The 18627-nt window shown below is 33.5% G+C and overlaps 2 protein-coding genes across 3 annotated transcripts in view; both read left to right on the forward strand.

Annotated features, from left to right (window-relative positions):
* The first annotated feature begins 5652 nt into the window (after positions 1-5652).
* Positions 5653-6869, forward strand: LOC144835399 (histamine H3 receptor-like). Its single transcript, XM_078690484.1, has 4 exons — positions 5653-6237; positions 6298-6486; positions 6559-6642; positions 6762-6869. The coding sequence occupies exons 1-4, from the start codon at positions 5653-5655 to the stop codon at positions 6867-6869; spliced, it is 966 nt and encodes a 321-aa protein (XP_078546610.1).
* A 3669-nt stretch (positions 6870-10538) lies between these two features.
* Positions 10539-18627, forward strand: part of LOC144836155 (uncharacterized) — a 55460-nt gene continuing 47371 nt past the window's right edge. The window contains exon 1 of one of the 2 annotated variants that reach the window (XM_078691366.1): positions 10539-10661. The gene's annotated coding sequence lies outside the window, so the exon portion shown is untranslated. Of the gene's footprint in view, positions 10662-16412; positions 17026-18627 lie in introns of those variants that run through there. The other variant, XM_078691365.1, reaches the window with a different exon arrangement.

Consider the following 18627-nt stretch of genomic DNA (forward strand, 5'->3'; position numbering starts at 1 on the left):
TGGTGTGTCTACAACATTATTTCTTTTGTCCGTCATTCTTATTTTTACTTGCTTTGCGTCTTCTTTTCGTTCCCGGCATCGAAGGTGAGATTTCTGGCTCAGCTTGTTCCTCTTCTTTCTTGTTATTTTCTTTCTCTTTAACCACTTGAAGGCCTACGCTGGAGCTAGCTGGAGCATTCATAAAAGTTGTTATCTTTCCTTGTTTCTTTTGTTTATCTTTTTTTGGCTCACTTTCCTCATCGTCATCTTCGTCACTCTCCTCACTTTCCTCTGATACTGATTCATCTTTATCTTTCGCTGGCCTATCGGTGTCCAGAGCCTCTTTTTCTATGACACGTTCCCACAATTCTTGGATGATTGGACTTTGTGCTTTTTTAAAGTCCGTTGGATGCGTTCGGAGATCCCGTTGACATAAGGCAACACAACCATGCCTCTGCTTTTATCCTCAGGAGATAGGGCTTTGGATTTATTAGTCGTTGTTTTTGTTTTTAAGTCCATATTGTCTTTGACTTTATTCATGGTCCACTCCGGGTAGCCACAGATCTTAAGAGCAGCGCGAATCCTTTCTTCCTCAATTTTCCTGTCCTCGGGTTTCGTTACAACAGAGTTCATCCGGTCAAACAGAGTCCGTATGTGTTGGTTTTCTATAGACCAAATCACAAACTAATATTACTTCTCTGGATTTCAAACAAACCTGATGAATCTATTCTCTGATGTATACAAGATAATTAAACAATAATTTCGAAAATCAAATAGTATATTAAATATCGTGTGTTTTTCTCATTTTATTGTTTCATTTTATAGTGATATTATGCCATTTTAACTCACATTTCTAATCTGTATACTTGTGTAGCCCCATATTATTATAATTTTCATGTTTAGCAAATGAATGAATTTGTCAAGCAGCACACTTTCGGTATTATAAAGCACTCAGAAATAACAAAACTTTCTATTACCATTGCCTATCATATCATAATTATGAAAATAAATGACCAATATCTCCATTCAAGTTGAAAAAATACATTACCAATATCGCCAACAGAAAAAAAATGGTAAATCATGAATCGTAAATAACAATAATACATTCTTTACTCCATTTGTTCGCGCGAATTGAAAGCGTCAGGCAATTTATCAAATCAGTTCTATTATATTAAATTGACAACGTCATCTAAAAAAGAATATGTCTAAGAAAACAGATGAAACGCATTAAAAAAATCAATCTTGCTTTGTAATGTAAGTTTGTTTTTTAAATAAATATTTGTAGCAAGAAGTTACATAACTGAATAGATTATTACCGGATAGACTAATGTATATAATATATACATTAGTCTATTATTCTATTTATATGTACTAATTATATCAAGCAATGACATTTAAAATAACTTAAATAAACGTTTATCACGTTTTCGCTTTAACATTCATGAAACGAATACTTCATTTCGTTGTTGTAAATGTGTCGTTCTCAAATAATTATATTCATTACTTTCTTTTGTCTTGTGTGGGTTCGTCCCACCCTTATTATCATACTCTGTTATAAATATGATATTTTTAAAGCATATTTTTCCCTCTCGTTTATATGTTACAACGTTAAAAGTACATATATTTGCTGTACAGTATATACTTAAAATGATTGATTTTGATGTTTTTAAAACCATATTTGCATTGCAAAAGGGGCGGCATTGACTATAGCAACACCTTTTTGTAATTTAATTTCATTTATTTGGGTTTTTTAAAAAAAATCAATATACCAATTTCTTAGATTCAGCTGCCAAAATATAGTACTGTATTACAATAATGGAAATAAGGGAGATAAGAATAAAGAAAATGTAAAGTTGTTGAAATAAAATGGAATGTCCCACAGTATATCCCCGGCTGTCTTGTGGCCTCCTGTATTTTTAACTGTTGTAAGTAGAAAAGGTTTGCATTTCCACGAGATTAGACCTATTTTCATTGCCTAGTTTTTTATTACAATGTTTGTTTGAATTTCAACACGGTTATGTTTCTGTAGCCTGCGTTTGATTTTCGATGGAAATAAATTTTCCTTTTCTATTTTTTATAAGATGACGCACATGTGCAGAAAGTAGTTACATGCCAATGTACTACCTGTATTTTGGAATTTTAGACTTATAATACACGTACACTGTGGAATGAGTTGCGGACAGGACTTATTAACTATAATTCATAAATTATTCGTTTGTATCTGTGGACTACGAATTATAGGTATTTTTTTATAAAACTTTATTTCGCAAATAAAATGCATAGCAAAAACATACAAAAGGTATAAAAATACATATACTGTATGAGTATTATAAAAAATCTAATATAAAATGTCAGACCAGCTGACATACAATTTTGAATTCAAATTATTAGACATACTAATACGTGACATAAAACCATAAATAGCTTACGCAAAAATTCACCAAATATAGGCATACCAAATTTAACAAACATAGGAAGCACTACAAAATGTACTCATATTCAACAACATGCGCAAAGACACTTTAAGGGAATTAAAAGCTCGCTTAGTGAAATTAAACCAAAGAGTACAACAGTAGAAACTCATACAATAAGATTTGAACAAATAAACTTTAACAGAATCAGAACACTTCGACAATTTACGACACAAAACATTAGATCTAATACACAAAGCACGATACTGTTTACGAATATTCATATTATCACTTAGATTAAAACATAAAAAATGACCAGGATACATAATATTCCTAACAACATTAAGCTGATTGCCACAGAAGGAAACAATAGGATTAAAATTATTTGAAGGAAAAAAAGTAATACACATAGTCTTTTTAGTATTGTACCAAATGTTATGGTCCTTAGCAAAGTATTCGCACTCATCAATAGAGTGTGGTGCAGTGATAGAAGGAGCTAGAAGGACCATATTTATTTCACATTCATATCTAGAATTAGAAAGATTTTCAGTCAAGTCATCAACATAAACATTGTACAGTAAAGGTGAAAGAACCCTACCATGCCGAACACCATTGCTAATAGAAAAATCATATGAAACACAATTAACCCACTTAACAGCAAATCTTTGATTAAAATACCAACAAACAAGAACACGGACAATGTCAATATGCACATTACGAGATATAAGTATATACAATAATCTAATGACAAACACGATCAAAAGCCTTTGAGGCATCTAAAAAACAAACACACACATGACTGCCGTTACGATTGTAATACTCAACAGATATTTCAAGATTAAAATACACATCCGTAGTATAGAGTGATTAGGTTTAAAAGCAAATTGTCGATCATTAGTAACTAAAGAATCATTGCATAAATCAACTAAAATGCACTAAAAAACATCAGAGGAAACAAAGGCTAAAGCAATCGGACGATAATTATTTTTTGACTTGATATCACCAGTCTTATTTTTAATAATGGGACTAAAATAACTTTAGTCATGGATGGTGGAACATATCCATGACGAATCATAGCATTAAATCATAAAGACAAAAGAATAAAAACTTGTAAAAATAAAATGTTCAGCAGAAATAGAGTCAACCCCTGCAGCCTTTCTACGTTTAATGTTAAGTACATGCTTTTTAACTTCATCAACTTAAATATGGGGAAAACCAGTACTCTTATTAGCATTAATATAATCATCAACATATATAGTTCAATAACTCCTCATAGTGCTGAGCCCACATATTGCAAACCTCCTGCTCTCCGTGTGCATCCTCGATGTCATGAGTCATATACAGGCTTTTTTTATTATTAGTAAGCCATGATTTTCAAAATTTTTCTTTATTCGAATATATTCATCTTAATTGCCAGCTGTGACCTCGCCTACCCCTTCATTATTCTACATATTATAATCTAATATGTATATTTCCAGATTAATTTAATTGTTTGTTTGAAATAATAGCATAAAAGGTATATAATTGCTTGACATAATTATACAGATCTTTAGAGTCAAGGAACAGACAATAATCGTGATAGGTATGTTCAATTATATATAGGCCCTAATTGGTCATTTAAATGAATACCGAATTATTCGATTTCTAATGACGCAAATCATTACACTCAATAACTAATCAATTTGATCACTAATGAATTAATAGATCACACACGCACACACACACAAGAATTAGCATTTACCAAGCTTTTTGGCAAAACGGACTTACTGAAAATGTATAGTTCAATCAAATAAAAACAACAAAACTATATCGTGTATGATGTATACATATCTACACCCTTTTACTCTTGAATAAACGTATATACTATAATTTACTTATATCCCCTTTCACACCAAAACTCCGGAGTGATCTCCGGAGACACACCCCGGGGTTTATGACCATTCAAAACGTCGAGAAACTCCGGAGATACCCCTTTCACACCAACCTAGCAACACCGGGGTTTATAAAATGAAATTGTAAATGTCGCGCTCTATTTTGTTTGTTTACATAGCGACGATCATTAGAATCATTTTAATTAACAATATTTTTAATTTAATAATTACTTTCAAAAGTCTCAGAAGTAATATAATGTTTTATTGATACTACTTATTATTTTTTATACCCGTTATATATTTTGTACAAATATTTAATGTATTTTGAAATAAAACTAAAGCAATGAGTGATCGTGTGAGGATGACCTTTTGACCCGAAACACTCCGGAGTTTGATGTTCCGGGTACCTTTCACACCAAAACACCGGGGTGTCCCTGCAGTTCACTCTCCGGAGAATGTTCAGCTGTTCAACCCCGCAGTTTTAAACTCCGGATCGGAGTTGCTTGATTTTACCTTTCACACCAAACAGCGGGGCGTCAACTCCGGAGTGTCTCCGGAGTTTTGCTTTTGGTGTGAAAGGGGTATAATATTTCCCATTTCAACTATTAACTGTAGGCCTACTCGTTACTATTTTACAACCTATTTTGAGCTTTTTTATTGTATTCATGTTTTTTAATCGAAATAAATAAAGATTGAATTGAACTGAATTGCTAGAAAGGTTAAAAATTTAAAATAAATTAATTTTAAAAACATTAAATTTAAAAAAAAAGATGAGATAAAAAAAAATCAAAATACACTAACGCCTATTTAAAACTGTATACAGTAACATGTTTATAATGTATGTTTTTAAAAAAATGTATAAACTAGTGACGTTAAAATAACTATCCAGTTTTTTTTTTTTTAAATAATGTTGTTGTTCGATGCAAGATGTTGACGTATAGTTAAAGTTAACGTAGAAGTTAAATAAATCGCAGAAGTTAAATAAATCGCAATTAACAAATGAAGAGTACACTTTGAACTTTACTATCGGAGACATATTTTCATGGCTTATGGTGATCATAACAGTTTGTGGTAACATTATTGTGATTGTTGCTTGGTTGGTAGAAAAGAAAATAAGTTTTTTTTATTTTTTTTAAATAATGTTGTTCGATGCAAGATGTTGACGTATAGGCTGCCTACATTAATAACGTATTATCGGATGAGACTGTATATGGCGATTACAAACAATCACGTGACGTTGAACAGCCAATGAGTCTGCTTACCTGTAAGTTTCCTTCATTACAACTCTCGTATAAAATGGTATCTTTTTTGGGTTTACCACTACTTTTGTGGCAGAGATCGCACTGACGGTTTGTACACAAAAACACAACCTACGAGAAAAAGAATCAGCAATGGAGAATGAAACGACGTTAAACGATACTTTGCTGAACGTTTTATTCTCAACTTCTGTAGAAACTTCTGAGAAGTTAAATAAATCGCAATTAACAAATGAAGAGTACACTTTGAACTTTTCTATCGGAGACATATTTTCATGGCTTATGGTGATCATAACAGTTTGTGGTAACATTATTGTGATTGTTGCTTGGTTGGTAGAAAAGAAAATAAACTCCAAACCGGCAAACCTTTTGGTGCTCAACTTAAGCATCTCTGACCTTCTTGTTGGATGTGTTTCGCTGCCGCTGTACAACGTCTATATTTATCATGGACACTGGACTAAATTTGCTTGTAAACTGTGGATTTTGATTGACTTTACAGCTTGTCAACAATCAGTTTGGATGATTCTGTTGATCAGTTTAGACCGATATTGGGTGTTGAAAAAGGGTGCGGAGTATAATCGTTTTCAAACACATCGTAGAGCAGCTGCCATGTCTGCTACTGGATGGATAATTACCTTGATATTTGCTGTGGATTTAGCTTTATGGGATGACCGTATTGGCTGCCAAGAACTTCCACAGGCAGATGCCGATATGTGTACTGTAACAATATCTGATGCCGCTTTGAATATTATATTTGTATTAATAACATTTATTATACCATTTATATGTTTAATATATTTAAACACATTGGTGTATATAAATCTTCATAGACGGCTACGACATCACAATACTCAACAAATAGGCCTAGGCTCAGTTTCCACAAGCAGATCTAGATCCAACCACAACACCACACCATCTCAACCATTTGTTCATCGCAAGTCAATCATCATGTTAGTTGCTCTTGTGACTGTATTGTGCATCTGTTGGCTCCCGTTCAACATTTCAATTATGTACGGTACCTGCGGCTGGTGAAACCGGAAGTTCCTCAACTACCTACTCTGGTTAAATTCCACGCTGAACCCGTTCGTATACGCGGTTACTAACCCTCAATTCAAAAAATTATTTGTAAGTATCATATGTCGTTCCAAACATAGAACGACGAGAGTACAAGTAATTAGTTAGACTGACCAGTGTTACAAGGAAGGTGACCACAGTATGTACAAATGTTGACATAATTTATTCAGAAACGCAATTTTATGGAGAAAACATATCTAAAATCATCTAGTTTGCTAATAGACACAGCAACACCAAGTGCACAATTTCGCTCTGACTGCCGCGTGCTGGACCGCTAAACTTCAAGGTCGAACTAATTAACACTTACTAGTATCTAAAACATAAAATGAGACAACTGCGTCACGCACCAAATGTATACTTCTGTGATAACTCAAACTTTTTACGTAACGGTGAGATCATACCTCATCTTTTAGCTTCTGACGGTTACTACCTATCGGGGCACTAGTCTACTGGCCAGTAACATATGGTATAAAGTCGAATCTATACTTGGAATTAAAGGCCGATGACGTAATGCACCGCCAAGATTAATACTTTTCCTCTGTTTTTAATCCTCCTAATCTCCTTCCATCCACACCTCCTGCTTGCAGTATCCAATCTCCATCCTCTCCTCCATTGGATAACATTGAATTTACTCATAAAGATGTTGCTGATGCTCTCTCTACATTCTCCTCATTTGCTTCACCTGGTTCTGATTACTTTTCAGCTTGTCTTCTTCAGGCTTTTTCTTTGCCTATTTCTTATCCTCTGTGTTCTATTTCCTCGCAATCTCTTAACTCTAGAACTCTTCCCCTCCAGTGGAAACATGCAGAAGTTGATCTGGTGATGCATCCACTTTGTCAAACTATCGCCCAGTAGCCCTTACTTCAATCATCTGCAAGTGTCTTGAGAAAATTGTAAAAAAGACCATCTCCTCACATCAATTCTTGACAAGTCACAACCTCCCATCATTGATGCTGTATTTTTTGGACATGTCAAAGGCCTTTGATAAACTTCCTCATGATCTCCTACTTAAGAAAATCTCTCAACAATATAATATTTGCAGACACTTATGGCATTGGATTTCATCTTTTTTAATCCACAGAACCCAAAGTGTTCGATTCGCCGGTAACGTTTCTTTGAAAGGTATGGTCACATCTGGAGTCCCACAAAGCAGCGTTTTAGGTCCTCTTTTATTCAACTTATTTGTAAATGACATCAACTCTACTAGCTCTGAACTCTACTTCTGTGCTCTTTGCTGATGATCTTCTCATTTATAGATCCATTCACTCAGATACCGACTCTACAATCCTTCAATCTGATCTTTATTTAGTACACCAGTGGTCGTTAGCTAATTCTATGTCCTTTAACTCAAAGAAGACAAAGGTGATGCATGTTACTCGGACGAAAATCTACATTTCTCACACTTACTTCTATAATGGTCCACCTCTTCTCACTGTCTCTTCACACAAATATCTCACTCGATCTCGACAACAAATTATCCTGGAATGAACATATAAATGATGCCATTTCTAGGGCAAACAGAATGTCTGGGTTTATTTTTAATGTTGATAATAATGCTTCAAAACCTGCTTTACTGTCACTTTCTGACTTACTGTCCACCATTGCCTTGTCTTTAGTAAGTCAGGGCGTTTAAGTGTACCCAAGATGGAAAACCAATAGAATAAGAAACTCGTTTCTCCCTACTGCAACGAGATAATTCAATGAACATTGGAAATGTTGATCATTTTATGCTATACCCTTACACACACCAATCTTGCTTGTATTTTGTATTTTAAACTATGTATTTTATCTGTATTTTAAATGATGTGTTTTAATTGTATTTTACAAAATTTTAACCTTTTAAACTCATTTTTATATTTTTATGTGAATTTTTAACTTTGAACAAACAAAAATAATTTTAAACCATGTGTATGTTTTATTGTGTTTGTCCATGAATAAATGAATTACCAGGCCTATATTCTGAAAACAATAACGCAAGAAAACCGTGTTTTGTTATCTTTGAAAATCTAATTTGTTTGACCAACATAAGAATAGTCTCACCGGTAATCGTACATTTATGTCAACTGTTTGCATTGAATAAATATTATTATTATTTAAAAAAACAGCTTTGATTATTACTCCTGTTGTAAATTGGCATTTACAATTTTTGTTTTGGCCTATCATAGAATTTCAACGGTTTGTAATATCGGCAATACATGCAACTACCACCTGGACGCTATCCATGGTTATGACATCTGCTTATCAAGCAGAAGTTTACGGGTTCGATGTTGAAGAGGAATAAAATAAAATGATCAGATTCAGATAAATTTCATGATAGACCTGCAAAGCGCAAAAGATGTGGAATATGTATCTATAATTATACTAACAAGTACTGTCACTGTGGCATAGCACGTGTTGTTCTGTAAACATTATCATCTATCTACAACGTTTTTACGTTTCAATTACAGTTGTTTTAACAAGTAATATAACAAGGTCATATGCATGGCTGCAGCCGCGTGCTCAAGTTAGTGTTTACCGACCAACCGACCGACCGACCAACCGACCAATCGACCGACATAGTGAGCTGTAGAGTCGCGTTGCAACCGACTAAAAACAACGTTATCAACTAAACTATAAAACATCCGCACGTTATTATGCTTTTTTGTTTTTGCCGTCTTCTTTGTCTTCTCTGTCCTCATCATCCATGTTTTCTGTAGTTTCTCACATTTTCCTTCTAACTCATGTTTTTTCTGTTATTGCTATATTACCATTCACTACTTTATAAAGATGAGGATATCTGCTAGTAAAAACAATTGTATCCAATGGCAGTGACCGTTTAAAGTTGAAAGATAACAACTAAATCATTTCAGAATCAAAAGAACAATCGATAGAGGGAGGGTATATCTGGTTTGGCTATTTCAGCCGACGGTAGGAGGTGGTTTTCACCACTCTACTCTTCCCAATTTAATTATAAAAAAAATCAAATAGGTATATTCTCCCACACAAAAAACATTGCAAAATATCAAAAACATTGAAATAAAAAAAAAATATTGTAAACGAATAAAAAATTAACAAACACAAACACAACGATTCCAAATAGTTTGATTGATGAATGAAAACAAATTAAAAATTCCGCACCAATGTGTTTTTTATTCGATTAAATGTCCACTTGTTTACTTTATCTATATAATTATGTATCAAAATAATTAATACACCACAAAAAACACCCAAAATAATATAGTTTGGCATTTTATACTATTGTAAAGTGCGCGCATCATCTAATTCACACAGCACAATTTTTCTCTTTAGCGTCTTTTATTTTCGTAAAGTCTGAACAGTCAAAAGTTCCTTTCTTACTTTCATTTTTTAGCTTACATATAAATTATTTCAAAGTGAAGGGGTTATAACAAAATCAATGGCTGTAAATAGTTCCGATTTTTTTTTTACAGTTTGTTTTTATTTTAATAATTTGTCAAATTACTTTTATCAGAGTGCGCTTTTATTATAGTAAGGCGGAAAAAGACCGTCCGGGGCACGGGTTACTGCTAGTTCATGTATAATCAAATAAATACACACTAGATATGAAAAAATACAACACAATTAATATCAAAAAAGTGATAAAATACGGTAAAAAATCAAAATGCTTGGTAATTTATAGATTATGGCAGTCAAACCGAGGAGTTTATTCGAGGGCGATGACGTTTATTCCAAATGATGTTCTATGGTGGATGACGTTAATTCGAGGGGGCGGTTATTCAAAGCGGGGCGAATTTATTTATTTATTCGATAATACGGTATTTGGATTATTAATAATAATAGAGTGAAGATGCCAAATTATTAATATTAGTATAGCCCCCTCTCTTGAAACATAAAAACATTGCGCTCTGCATGGATGGATATGCATGCAACAAAATTATTTCCGGAAACTTAATTAAAAAGTTTAGCGCGACGCCCTGACGACACACGTAGCCTACACATTTTGCGAACCTAACTAAAAAGGCAATTCAAACAAACTGATATTTTTAAGTCTGATTTTCGCTTAATTGTAGGAAATACATTTAAAGCAAGTTTGTGTTCGTCTATTTTTTTGTGTAAGTGTTCTTTCTTTGTCTTATTTATTACATTTTAGCTTTTTGCGTATAGGTACTTGTACTCCTCCCTCTCCCAGCAGTCACATCGCAGTCAGCAGCCTGACAGTGAGTGATTTGTGAGTATAGTAGGCCTACAACCAAGTGCGACTCTGGTGTGGTGGTGGTGTGAGCACCACCTCGACCCGATCATCCAGACAGTTCAGTCAGTCACTTCTAGGCCTGTATATACTGTACCTAGGCCTATATCACCTACAATTTTGTTGTTTGTTTGTAATTAATATTGAACCGAATCTTTTTTTAAAAATCCAATTTAAAACATTCATTCACACGTGGTCACCGTCCTTTAGTATATTTTTAAAAGACAACAGGAATGTGAATGTTTCAGGTCGTTTCAGCCTTGTCTAGGCCTAGTAGTAGGACACATCCATCAGCCTGTGAGTTTTTGGTCTTTGCTTACTAATACTAATGATAATCTTGCAGAGATGATAAACAATCGTGACCAGTCGAGCGTAAAAGACAACAAATTCAGGCCAATCTTTTAAGAACATTTTACAGCAATATTTTTTGTCCTGGCCTGGGCCTGGCTCTAAATAAAGTTTTCCATAAATCACAACACTGCTGCAGCCAGCCCAGTGATCGCAATGTATATTCCTCACAATGTAGGGATATTGCGCGACTTGCCTATCGACAACATGTTTTTTTGCATCACTCAAGTGAATTAAAACAAGATTCCCGTTGCTTACTATGTGCATGTGACTAGTTGGAAATCGTGTTAGTTTGAAAACGGGAGTTTGAAAAAAATCGGCGACCTTTTGCCAGTTTTGCTAAATGAAAATTTGTGACCTTAGCGTGAGCATAGCAGTCATATTATTAAATTAATTTTGTTATTAAATTACTTTAGTTCAGTAAATTATCTCAACAATTGCAATGACCTTGACTTTGACCTCTGAGATATTAATAATTGAATTCAATGTAAAATTGTGTTTACAATAGAATTCTTTGTTAAACACACAAACTAGATCCTCTGAGAACAAAAAGACAAAATTTATCATACATTTTCTTTTTCGAACCCATTTTTGGTCAAAGTGAATTTTTTTTACTGTTGTACAGTAGGTAGAGTTTTTTGTGGCATTGAAATTACATTAACAAAATTCAGGGGGATAATTTGTCAATATCTTTAAAAATATTATTTAAAGAATTATTTATTTTTCATTGACACTAACTACTGTACTTAACAAAAACATTGTCTTTATTATTAATATGATAATAATAATAATAATTTGAAATGGACAAATTCCATGCATTCCAGCTGTACTGAATACAGTGTAGTTAAAATACAGAGTGTACTGTACTGAGTTCAGACTGTAAAATTGATATTTTAATTCTGCAGTATTTATTTACACCACAACCTTGGGATTATTTTATATTTATTGATCATCAAGTGATTCAGTATTTGAAGTGGGTGTATCTTTAGAAATAAGGATAAAAAGATAATGAGTGATATAATGCATGCAAACCAAAGAGTAATTATCATCATCCTGACCATCACAAAAGATTAGTTATATTATAGGTTGGACCTTATTATAATTCTATAGACTACCGTTTACACTTGGTGCAATGTCCTATACTAAACAGTAAAATCATATCAAACCTCTTTCTTGCATGCCATTCACACCTACAGTATGTACAGTAAAGTAGCAGTTACATTTTGGTATCGCTATTGAATTTCGTTATATTCCCATTGCATTAATCTGTAGTGTCATGCTCTTCCACTTCGTATCTAAATTTCTAGAATGCATAAACTGTCCTTTAGAGAAATCATTATGCAGATCATACAGGTACTTTTGTGCCAAAATTAAAATTGTTATCGGTTTGGAATGGCTGACTACAGAGGATGTTCTGGTTTTATGTTATTGTAATGTTAGTTAGCATGTTCTGGGGTGCCAGCCAAATGAAAGACTTATGGCTTTAGTTTAAGTAATAGGTTCAATAACCATTATTTCAATTCACTAACTAGATAAATACTTGGTATTTTAATGTTGTCAGTCAGTACAGTATCCCTATTGTACACAAAACTTTCAAGGATTTTAGTATTCCCTAAGTATACATCCACCTAGTATAGTTAGTACTCTACACATCAACATACTGTTTACTAACTCTACATTACTGTACATTTGTGTTGGGACGTTCAATGTAACAACATACCGCACAGCACTGTCTATTTTTGCTGCTAAGAGATGAATGAACTACAGTATAAAAAGTAAAATTTGTATGTACTGCATTTCAGTTCTTTTTAATTTGTCCTTACTGGGTAGTCGTTGTCGAAAATGTTAACTTTACCCAAAATGTGATGCAATGAAGGCGTCCAGTAGTAGTAGTTGCAATTTGCGATAACTGGTTGAATGGCATTAAAACATGCAATCAATTGACTGTTTTTAATTGTTAACTTTCACAGGCTGCCATTTAACTGGTTTAATTAGAAATTTATCATGTTCCTGCTGCTAAGAATTTGAGGTTGATATTCACATGGTTTAATCATTTTTTTCGGAAACAAGACCACATACTAAAGTGATATATTTTTTTTAGCAATTTGAATTTTGCATAGCTACAAAATTGCACAAAAACCCAATATGAAATTTACTGTTTAATACTTTCTGCTCCTCCCATCGATTTGTTTTCTTTCAAAAAAGAATTTATAAACCTGATGCAAACACAAAACCAGGTAGGGGTAGAAAATTCCTGTGCACCCATGCATGGATGCTTCAGGGACGTTAATTTTTAAGATCTAACTTGATTTTTAGATTTGAATTTTCTTTGTAAAGTTATTAGGTGTAAAGTTTTCTCACCTCAAATTAAATAAACACTTTTTCACTAGAGGATAAAAGATACACTTGAATTCGCACCCTAGTTCAAGGTGTAAAGTTTTAAATGTTATTTTAGCTTGTTAATATAAAAGCAGCCTGCTCTTACCAAACTACTTCGGTATTCAACGATGTTTTTTCATTATAAATCTTTTCATCAAATTCCATGATTGTTCAAAGTAAATTTCTTAACTTTTTAGATCGGTACAGTAGGGAAGTTTGATGATTGTACAATGATTTATACTGTATTACATCTCTCACGGCATTGCTTGTATCCTTAGGCAAGATACTTTACTTGCGTTTGCCTCTCTCCACCCAGGTGTATAAAAGGGAACCCAGTTAGATCAACACACAACTTTGCACAGATTACTAGCTGCATTATGGGAGTATGTTTCCATACTTGTTTTCATTAAAAAAAATTTACTGGGGTAATAATGTTCAGCGCTAACAGGTTTCACAACATTAGGCGCTATATAAATCCAGGATATTATTATAAGACATTGGAATTGAGTCATGAATAATGATCTACTGTACACCTATCATCATCTACACTATCAAGATGATATATCATGAAATGAATTTAAAACTGAATAACTCTGGAATGAGCATTTTTTTCTTTTTCTTCTTGTACAGTAGGAATGTCTGAAAGCTTGTAAATTGTAAGCATTTAGTAAATCCAGACTAAAGCATCTTTCACACCTACTGTACTTCGTCCAGGTTCAGGTCCGGCGGTGACACATCAAATCAAACGTATGCTTCGTTTTCACGCCGCTCCATGTGGAAATGTGCCAATCTATATGTGTAGTCGCAAATAATTAAATGTGAAAACGAAACATTGACGCTCTATTTGGTTTGCCAGCGCCTTACCGGAACCATGCCGGAACAGGTGTGAAAAAATCTTTCAAAATTGTTTAAACTTTATTACACTACAGAATAAGAATAAAAACCAAATGGTTTCCATAGTATTGTAATTTGTCCAATATTACTATATAATGCACATGAATAGATTCTTGTCATTTGATTGAAGGATTGTGGGTCACATGATATTCAATAACTATTCCATTGAACTTAGGCCATTAAGACAATTTTGGTATGCGCGTGCAATATTGTTATGCAGTTTTGTTACAATTATGAGCTACTGGAATACGCGACAGGAGGCTACAGTAGGCTCTTGATCGCTTTTGAAATCAACCTGTTGTGTAACTGCCAACATTTGAGCGCTGTTTTTTTTAATGGAGGCCTTGGCCTAGCCTTTCATTAAAATTACATGTGTAAAACAAGTTATAAATATTTTTTTACTTCAACAAATTATTTATTTTGGTTAAAGATGAAATGATGTTAAATATAACCATTCATCTTTTACCTCATGAACTTATTTGTACCATTGCACTCATAAAGATTCAGTTCAATTAAAAAATAAATGTTGTGAACATTGAACTACATTATCATTGTATAAAATTGTATTCTTAACCATTTTTGTTTTTGAATGTGAAATGTCATAATAATATAATTTCACGGTCATATGAATAAAACAATGGGAACACAAAAAATGATAGTTATGGTTTAGAACAGTTTATAATGGTTGGCTTGTCTTTGGAAATAGTCAATCATTTTAAATTATGAGCACATGATGTTCGAAGGAAACAAATTAATACAGAATTGATAATACACTTTATATACCACATTTAAATAAAAGCCTCCCTTGGATAAACGCCCCTCTAAATCCCTCCCGAAAAAAAAACGCCCTAGGGCATTTATTCGAATAAATACAGTAAATAAAATAGCTGGCTCTCTAAAATCTTGCAATGCTAATGTGAACTGTATGGTATAACAAGGTGGTCTAAAGATGGTAGTAAAAGTACAATGTGTTAACTACTATAGTACACTGTGTGTGAACTGATTGTACTGTAACACTGCATATTTCAATGCCTTTCTTATTGATTACTGTATAACTAAATAGGATTTCTCTAATCATTAAATATGAAAAGCTAGAAGGCATGGGCTTTAGAATGCCATAATTATGGGTAAATTATGTACTGTAGATCCTTTGATTTTAGATGAATAAGCTCTACTGTACATTATAGTACCTGTACATTTCAGAGTTCTGAAGTTCTATGAAACGTCTGTTAAGGCCACACAGTAGATACTGTGAACAGAGAGTTTAGATTGTATGTACTGTACTGTAATTTTTAATTTTTTTATTTTAACCATATTTAATGAGGGTGATCCATCCAGCATTTGCTGATCATTTCGGACCCTCAGAACAGATCTACAATACAAAATACAACAAAAACAGAAAAGAAAAACAAAAACAAAAACCAAAAAATAAAATTAATTACATAAGACTAAAAATCTGAATAAGAAAATTTGAAATATAGAAAATAACTGAAATGTTTAATTAAGGAAAAATATATAATATATATAATAAATATTTAGATCTACTATTTTACAATTTAAATTCTGGAAAAGGATTACATAGTTTTGAGAAAAGTCATAAGTCTAGTTTTGAAAGAGGAAAAGGATAAGGAATTGCGGATAGATAGAGGAAGATCATTGTAGAAATGAGGGGCCTTGTAGCTGAAGGAGAGTTTGAAAATGTCAAGAAAGGGTTTAGGAATGTGAAGATTTCCTTTTTTTTTGAAGAGTAGTCATCCTCCCATTGGCAATAATTTTAGTGAGGAGATGGCATAAGCCTTGAGGAGCAAGAAGATTAAGAGTTTTGAAAGTAAGAAAACCAAGTTGGTAGTGGAGTCTTTTCTGAAGAGGAATGGTATGGGCTAGTCTAAAGTGATCATTAGAGAGGTGTGTTTGAGAATATTAAGACTAGGCCTATCTACAGTTCATACCTTATGGCTATTACCCGGCTAGGTATGAGAGCATACAGTACAATACTGGCCTAGGGTAGAAAATGTTCGATGCAACCTACATTTTGGGTACATTCAGATTGTATGAAAATTGTGAGGCTCCTGGAGAAATAAGGAGGGTTAGATTCGGAATGTTTGTAATTAACCATAGAACAACGTAGTAAGTACAAGGAATACCTGGTTTAATCATTTTAAAAGCGTCCAAAATTGCAGGGAATTGTGTCTTTAATTAATACTAATGAAACCAATTGACTTTACTGCAGATAAAATCAAGGTGCCACAGTACCTGCAGTAAACAATAACATAGCATTTAAGCCCCGCCCACTTCATCAGTGTCAGTCAAGCATGAAGTGTCATTATACACAGTGATCGCTCAAGCGTTACAATTATATTATGCTGGCCATGGTGTTTTCTCGCTCATTTGATTCAGCCTGGTATTCTGGCTCATTTACCTGTGCTGTGCCCATTGAAGCGGGTGGATCTAAGAGACAATCGTGGATATCATATGGCTACGAGTACTCCAGGCTCACACGACTGATAACACCAATTAATGCATGTTCAACAGACAGACTTGGATTAGTATTATTATAAACAGTTGGTTTTGAAGTGCCCAGATAATTATCTTTTTTGCCCCTTCAGGTAGGTGTACAGTACATACAGACCCATATAGATCTATGCATTGGTTGGAAATATTAATAACTAACTGTGCGGGTAGTACTGTATGTTTACTGTACTGTACCATGTACAGTGCAGTACTGTTGGATTTTAATAACTGCAGACAGATAATTGTTGGTTTTGATATTTCACAAGTCGTTGTTCACATCTGTTACTGTAAAGTTAGTATAAAACTGTAGATTTCAGGGTGTACTGTTATATTATATTCATTTATATCAAGGCTGAATACACACAATGCATTGTTAGGCCTATACTGTATATTGGTGTTATAAATTTATGTTTCCTTAATTACTAAGAAGTAAAATGATTATTAATACTTTTACTGAATATGTAACGTTAATTCTAGTCCAGTCTATAGTGAAGTATTTGGCAGTATAAAAACCGTAACAGAAATAAATTGAAGGACACTGATACTGCACCAACATTATACATTGTATCTGTCCATATGAGGGCCCAGTTGGCACAAGCACCCCTTACATTTTTAAGCCATTTGCATAATTTTAAAGGGCAATTTACATGACATTACAAGCAGTAACGGGAAGTGGAAAACCGTGTACTGTAGCTTGTCCCACATAGAATCTTTATCTATCCTGAGCGGAAATCACCCGTCCACTCCGTGTTGTGTGTAAATGGTCATACTGCTAAGGAATAACATAATAGAATCTATATTTTTATTACTGTTTACTCACTGTACCAATCGTTTGTTGTACTAGGGTATTAAAAACACTTTTCACTTTAAATTTTTGTTCATTTAATTTTTGGAAACACCTCCACAAAAATGTCAATCTTTCACTTCAGAGCATGAGTGTACAGTATTGTATCTAGTTGAATTGAATCTGCCAGCCATTCAGTAGGTTGAAAATATTGTTGATAAAACCTTCAGTTGAGGTTGATTTCAAGTGTATCCAATTCATCAGTCTAGCCATGGGGAAAATCTCACTAGATAAATAAGGACTCTCTCACTGGGTGCAAAGTACTGTAGCTAATTACTTACAATGAGATTTGTAAACATAGGTAGATAAAATGTCACAAGTTTGTTGATTTTTTTGTGTAAAGTAGTTGTCTGGTTTTGTCCACAAAAATATACAAGATGTAGTCAGATATTTCCTTCTCCTCTGACTCCTTTTTGAAAAGCTTCAAATTAAGTGTCCAGAAACATAAATTGGTCCTGTTAGTGTTTGTGCTGCGAAAAAAGAACCAATTATTAAATCGTGTGAATAAAATTAACCCCAATTTCTTGGCAGCAGAAACAGACCAAATTTTTAATAACCAGTTTAAATGGCAGCCTGAAAATAACGGTTGAAAACACAATTGATTCGGTGTTAGAACGCCATTTAACCGGTATTGCTGCAACACAAAGTAGCGGTTATTGAAAGCTGTAACTAGTATCTTGAATGTTGAACCGCCGGATCGCATTCCTTTTTTGGAGCATTAATTATATAACAACCACAAATCTAAACGGTTTATTTAGGAGCAGAAATGCTGTTGACCTATAAATAAATGAATGGTTTATTCGGGCGCTATGTAACGGAAACAGATCCTAAATCTAGTATTAATAACTCTCAT

This window comes from Antedon bifida, chromosome 2 (genome assembly GCF_963402885.1).
Source record: "Antedon bifida chromosome 2, ecAntBifi1.1, whole genome shotgun sequence".
Taxonomy (NCBI): domain Eukaryota; kingdom Metazoa; phylum Echinodermata; class Crinoidea; order Comatulida; family Antedonidae; genus Antedon; species Antedon bifida.

Coding starts and splice junctions, on each gene's coding strand:
- LOC144835399 (XM_078690484.1), top strand. CDS start 5,653: ATGGAGAATGAAACGACGTTAAACGATACTTTGCTGAACGTTTTATTC. Junction 6,487..6,558: donor TGTTAGTTGCTCTTGTGACT/GTATTGTGCATC, acceptor TGAAACCGGAAG/TTCCTCAACTACCTACTCTG. Junction 6,643..6,761: donor CTCAATTCAAAAAATTATTT/GTAAGTATCATA, acceptor TAATTTATTCAG/AAACGCAATTTTATGGAGAA.